This window comes from Salvelinus sp. IW2-2015, unplaced genomic scaffold, assembly GCF_002910315.2.
Source record: "Salvelinus sp. IW2-2015 unplaced genomic scaffold, ASM291031v2 Un_scaffold6785, whole genome shotgun sequence".
Taxonomy (NCBI): Eukaryota; Metazoa; Chordata; class Actinopteri; order Salmoniformes; family Salmonidae; genus Salvelinus; species Salvelinus sp. IW2-2015.
In genome coordinates, this window is record NW_019948047.1 from 12,188 (window position 1) to 17,958 (window position 5,771).

The window sequence follows — 5,771 nt, forward strand, 5'->3', positions numbered from 1 at the left end:
TCGCGAAGGACCAATTGAAGGAGACAATTCGTAGTGCAGTTCCACAAATCTCAGGATAAACATTACATCCATCGAGTATCCGATACATCCTTGCAAGACAAAGCAAACATGAGATGTCAAATGAGCTAATTTGAAAATAGAGTTAATTAAATTAAGAACCATCCTTAATCATTGAGGATAGTATAAAAGTCACAAGATTAAATTAGTCACTCGGTAAATTCTAAAGAGAAACCAGGTATAACTTCTTGTATCTTAAATACCAGGTCTCGGGCTTTCCGTCACTATATTTCAAAAAGCCTATTAACTGGCAAATATGCATAACAATTATATACAAACCAAGAAGGAGGACATCACAGGGAATACTCCATTAGCAATCTAATAGTCGATAAAATAAATCCACATTACTCTTTTGAGTTTTATGAATATCATTACCATCTGTTAGCAATTACCACAAGTGTCTCTCAGTTTTCTACACAAAACAAAAAAATGCGTCGTATGTCGATAGTAACAATTGTCCACTCATGTATATAATACGCCATAGAATAAAAATAAGTTTTATATGGCGCATCTTGTTTGTAAAGTAATTTTCCAAATTCCAATTATAATATTACTGTAATATTTAATATCTCTCCTCGACAATGAAACACAGTCACAAAAGATGGTTTGTCAAATCTGATCCTTTCTTCTCTTCTCCTCCTCTCACAGTTACACTCAGCCCCGTTGTTTTCCTGCAGTCCACCAGCAACACAGACAACCTCTTCATACCCAGCAGTAAGGTGCTACTGGGAGAGGCATGACACGAGGACTCCGGAAGGGAGGAAGGGCTAGCGTTGTCCTGGTAACCATAAAGAGGGGACACAGACACATATCATTATGGATGCTTATGTCACCGCTGTCATGAACTGCTTTACAGAAACCCAGCCCAGACCCTGATAGAGCAAGCTGTATGCTAGACCAGACTAAGCTGTACCATCTGGTGTTCTGATCTGGAGAGACTCTTCTCTGCCTCAGCATCAGGATGTTGTTGATGCTCCCCAGAGGATCCACGATAGTCATGTCTCTCTCCTGTGTGAACGACAACATCAGAGAGACTGTCAACGTATGACCTTCTACTGCAATCATAGGGTCTTACAAGAGGCATTAATATGTCTAAAAAGGGCCTAAAATGGCCACTTCATCATGATTTTATAAAATAATGTTTGTGTTGCAAATGTGAAAGGGTAGTTTCACGAAATGGGTGCCTTTTGTGTCCCTTTGATATYTCATGTACAAAATATGCAACAATATTGAATTTGAAAAGCCTGCTATATTAGATGAGGTGCACTTTAATGTCGACCACATGGAAAATTCCATTAATCTAATTTAAAAGTCAAAAACATATATGTACCAACAGCAAATGGCCCCTGAAACAATTCCTACAGTACTGAACAACATATTCAAGTGTAGAACTTCAGTATAATGCCCCTTAAAACACCACATTAGTTCAACAACTGCATAGTGTGTGACTCTGTTTTTAAGACAGTACTCACTGGTGTCAATCTGATATTCTGTCTCTTCCTCTTTCACTCCCAAAACGTCTTCCTCCTTCACCTTTATTGAGATAGAAACTTTTAGAGAGGAAGAGGATGCTATCTCATCTTTCACTGTAACAGCCTCCTCTTCTTTCATTGTAACAGCCTCCTCTTCTTCCACCGTAACAGCCTCCTCTTCTTTCACTGTAACAGCCTCCTCTTCTTTCACTGTAACAGCCTCCTCTTCTTCCACTGTAACAACCTCCTCTTCTTTCACCATAACAGCCTCCTCTTCTTTCACTGTAACAGCCTCATCTTCCACGACATTGTTCAGTCCCAGAGCTTCTTTCTCCATACAGCAGACCCCCTCTTCTTTAGCAGGGGAGGAGTAGTTTAGTGAGCTCATGGTCGGGGATGTTAGCTAGCTAGTTAGCATTAGCGACTAGCCTAGTGCTAGGCTCAGTATCAATCTTAAACAAGTTTGCAAATTGAACAAGCAAATTAGGTTAAGGGTCATCAGTTGATAAGTCAACAGAAATGTGTTTAAAACACTGAGATTAGCTAATGTACACAAACACGGTGTAACGCGTCAATCTATCGGTTTTATGTTACGCTTACGCAGCTACACCGAGGCTTCCTGTACAACGAGCATAGTACGCCAGTCTGTTAGTCTTGTTCCTGAGCCATTGCGCCACCGTCTAGTCCATAATACTACGCCATTTCCACGCGCAAACATTCACTGCACCAGACGAGCACTCCCTCCATTGTCTCTGCTGCGCACCTATAGGAGATGAAGACCGTAACAGCTAGTTTGGCAAAACAACCAGCTTTATACATTCCTCTTTCTGAATTGGGAAACACCGAATTCGCTCATTTACCCATAATTTTAACAATAAACTGATATATTTTCCTCTTAGTCTCACAAAATACTTTCTGTACGCAGACCGTGAAGTCTCTCGAATACACTGAATATAATGTAGATGATGAATACAAATACCTTATCTACTCGCATAGATAGCTGTTTTAACAGATATAGCTCTGTTTATTTTCACGACTCGTTCTTCACATCGGGAGATAGCGGTGAGGGACTCATGTTACCGGCCTTAGAAAGCCAATCTCCTAAAGAAGTAGCAAATCATACTCGTAAATCAGAGCAATGCTCATGCAAATCACGCACTTGGATTATCATCGCTATGTCCGACCAAGACACCTGAGCGGTCTCACAAACACTTCAGATCACCCGTCACCCCGTGAAGACATGATTCGTACCACGTGTAAACCCATAAATCGTAAATGGTTTTGTGTCACTTTATATAGAACGTGGTTGACAACAGAAATCTGAGACCTCGAAGTAGTTGTACACAATCCTCTCATGACGCGCCGTAATCACAGTACACCTTAAGCGGTAGTGTCACTATTCTGGTCCTTCGTATTGTTTTCCTCTCACATCAATTCGCTCAACCTTTTCACTTCGGCTTGTGGACGCCAGCTGGCTAGCGTGACCCAGGAGAGAAAAACCTTTCAACCAAAAATTTCGGACTCACACATGCTACAACACAGACAGCACATACGTCGGCTCACTTTCACAAGTAACCGGTTAAGACTAAGGTAACGTCATCACATCACGGCACCAGCACAACACACAAAGTGAGATATACAACTGCGTCTACCGTGACATGCTCATCATGACAGAGCTCCTCTGGGGAGATGCTACACGTGTTGCAGGTCGTTCCATAATAGGATCCTACCACGTACATCTTCTTAACAATGGGTGTCATATCGCAGACGCCCTTAACCCATCGTTCTGCAGCTTGAGAGTAGCAGTGAGAGTTATTTATCCTACCCGATCACCCCTGCCTATGCACTACAACGGCATAGTGTCGGAGACTTGCCCATCGCAACCATTGGCACTCTTGTAACCTCCTAGGCTCTGTATACCAGCCTCCCAGTTGGACCGCCCTTCTCTCCTTTGAGGTACCCTCTTTCGGTACCCCTAGCGACACTCGCTGGTCTGCCTCCTGGTTGTCAAACTCAGGCCTCGATCGGGCACTCCGCGCTTACCATGCCCGTGATCCGTGCTTATATACGCCAGGCTCCCACGATTTACTCGTGTACCGCGAGTGAGGCTTCCTCGTCATAGTACTACCTTGCTCGTGCCGCCAGCATCACTATTGCGACGGGCGCTCCCGGCACTTCCGTCCCGGCACTGACACTCGGTCCCTCGCTATATTGGCCCTGGCCTACAGGGCTGAGCGCTTCGCCTTGTAGCCCGTTTAATTCCTACCTGTGGCTATGAGCTGGCACACGCGGTCACATTTTGACTCGTTTAACTTCCATTCGGGCGCTGGCGTCGGCGGGCATTCTGGCGGGCGTTACTACGCTGGCCTTCCACTGTATCATTCAGGGCCTCGGCACCATCAATAATGACCTCATATCCAAGTAAGTAATTTGTACTCGGTGGTATACTCTAAGCCTCTCACACTTGAACTTCTGGTATGGTACCCCCACGGGAGGCTCGTATGGGCCGGCTTCCTTAGGCGGGCGTCTTCGGGGCCTTCTTTTCCGTGTGTATACGGCCGTCGCCAGATTCGGACATCAGCTGGTACACCAAGTGAGCCACTCGCGTGCGCTGTGAGATACGCCCGCGTCCACAATTGACCTCTGTACTTCTTCGAGGTACCGAGCTACGCCCAGGGTAGCAACTTCTCGCTGTAGTCACTACATTGCACCTCGACATTCGACGTCTGTACCTAGTGGCGCCGGTCCCTGTCTATATTGGAGAGCTCCTTCACGGTCTCGACGCTGGGTCCTCCCAGGGTTGCACTTCCCAGCTGTTAGAACTCTGTAATACAACCGGCCCGCCACACTTCGACGCCTTCGTAGCCGCTACGCATGTTCAGAACGGTTACAGGCACCCTGTTGGCTCCTGCCGGACGGGCCAGGACCTCTCTCAGGCCACAATGTGGCCAACCGCGGCTCTTGTGCCGCACGGGTTAATCACCCTGAGGTGAATACAGGACCTAGACGGGTCTCCTCATCAATGGACCTCTTACTGGTACCGGAAGGACTCACCGGCTGACAAACATTGTATTCGGCCTCAGCTCCGGAGCAGCTGCGATCCTGCGCCCTATTCCTTTGTAGGAGGCGTGGTCCCCCTCCTCCCGTTACAAAGGTGGAACTGGAGGTTACCACGACTCGCTTGGAGTGATAACCTGTATCACTCAGTGCCCACTTCGCACATTTGGACGTCTGTCAGCGACGTGCGGTGAATGGACTCTTGTAGAGTGAGAATGAGCAGGATGGTGTACGCTGAGTCTAGGATCACTCTGCTGGTACACACGCTCCTAGCTACCTCTTACCACAGGGTACACGCTGGTCTCTTATGTGCGCGGAGTTAGGGAGAGAACGGTAGTGATTTTACACTGAGAATAAGACCCAAGGCGCACTGTTATGGCTGGATGCACATCTGAGTAGCCGCGCAAACTAAAGCGGAGAGCAGTGCTACACTTTGAAGCAACTTTCATCCGGGACGACCTGTGAGCTTCCACAAACAAATACTATGATTCCTCTTGGCCTGAATTGCATCCCCGTCTAAGGAGTATCCACAATCAATGGCCTAAAGTAAAGAGCAAGTCGCGAGTGAGAAATAACAGGACAACGCTCCTGGATACAAATTTATGCGAGCGTCGCGTCACATTGAACGCTGTCACGGCTTAGTAAATGAGAGACAGGCCGGAGGAGCGGAACCTAGATGAACAACTGCGCGAACACCCTCTGTAAATAGCCTCTACATTGAGACTCTGTAACCGCGATGAAATAGGCCTGGTTGCGCAACTGTTAATTAATGGCTCGTTCTAACACAGTTCGGGGAAGTGGACCACTCTGTGTGAGCCGTCGCTGCGGGGGTACACCCCGAGTAGGAGAACAAAGCACCGCACTGGAGACCTAGGATCTTCCAGCTGAGACCGCTTATGGCAACCGCCCTGTAAATACAGCCTCCGCATTAAGTATCACATGTCTGCAACGTCAAGTGGCATAAGAAACCCACGACAGGGCGTAATAACCATGATAATAAGTGAGCGACCTACCGAAATATCGACAGCATCTCTTGTAACCTGCAACACAGAGGTAACTATCAACAACAGATGTAATTCACTAGCCTGTCACGAAAGCACGAGACAGAACATGCGTCGGGATTAAACTCCTAAGGCTAAGCAGGAGAGGGAGACAGATGGAATGGGACTTTTAACCGGTAATTTA

General features: G+C 46.7%; 1 protein-coding gene across 1 annotated transcript; it reads right to left on the minus strand.

Annotated features, from left to right (window-relative positions):
- Positions 1–649: 649 nt before the first annotated feature.
- LOC139027006 (S-antigen protein-like) lies at positions 650–2,109 on the minus strand. The gene is made up of 3 exons (XM_070442215.1): positions 1,530–2,109; positions 971–1,065; positions 650–835 (listed from the first exon to the last, which is right to left on the minus strand). The coding sequence occupies exons 1-3, from the start codon at positions 1,915–1,917 to the stop codon at positions 650–652; spliced, it is 669 nt and encodes a 222-aa protein (XP_070298316.1). The 5' UTR covers positions 1,918–2,109.
- Positions 2,110–5,771: the final 3,662 nt, after the last annotated feature.

What these genes read in the sequence shown, in the direction of transcription:
- LOC139027006 (XM_070442215.1), bottom strand. Translation starts at nt 1,917, where the DNA reads ATGAGCTCACTAAACTACTCCTCCCCTGCTAAAGAAGAGGGGGTCTGC. An exon ending in AGAATATCAGATTGACACCA is followed by an intron (nt 1,066 to 1,529) that starts GTGAGTACTGTC and finishes TCGTTCACACAG; the next exon opens with GAGAGAGACATGACTATCGT. An exon ending in CCAGATCAGAACACCAGATG is followed by an intron (nt 836 to 970) that starts GTACAGCTTAGT and finishes TATGGTTACCAG; the next exon opens with GACAACGCTAGCCCTTCCTC.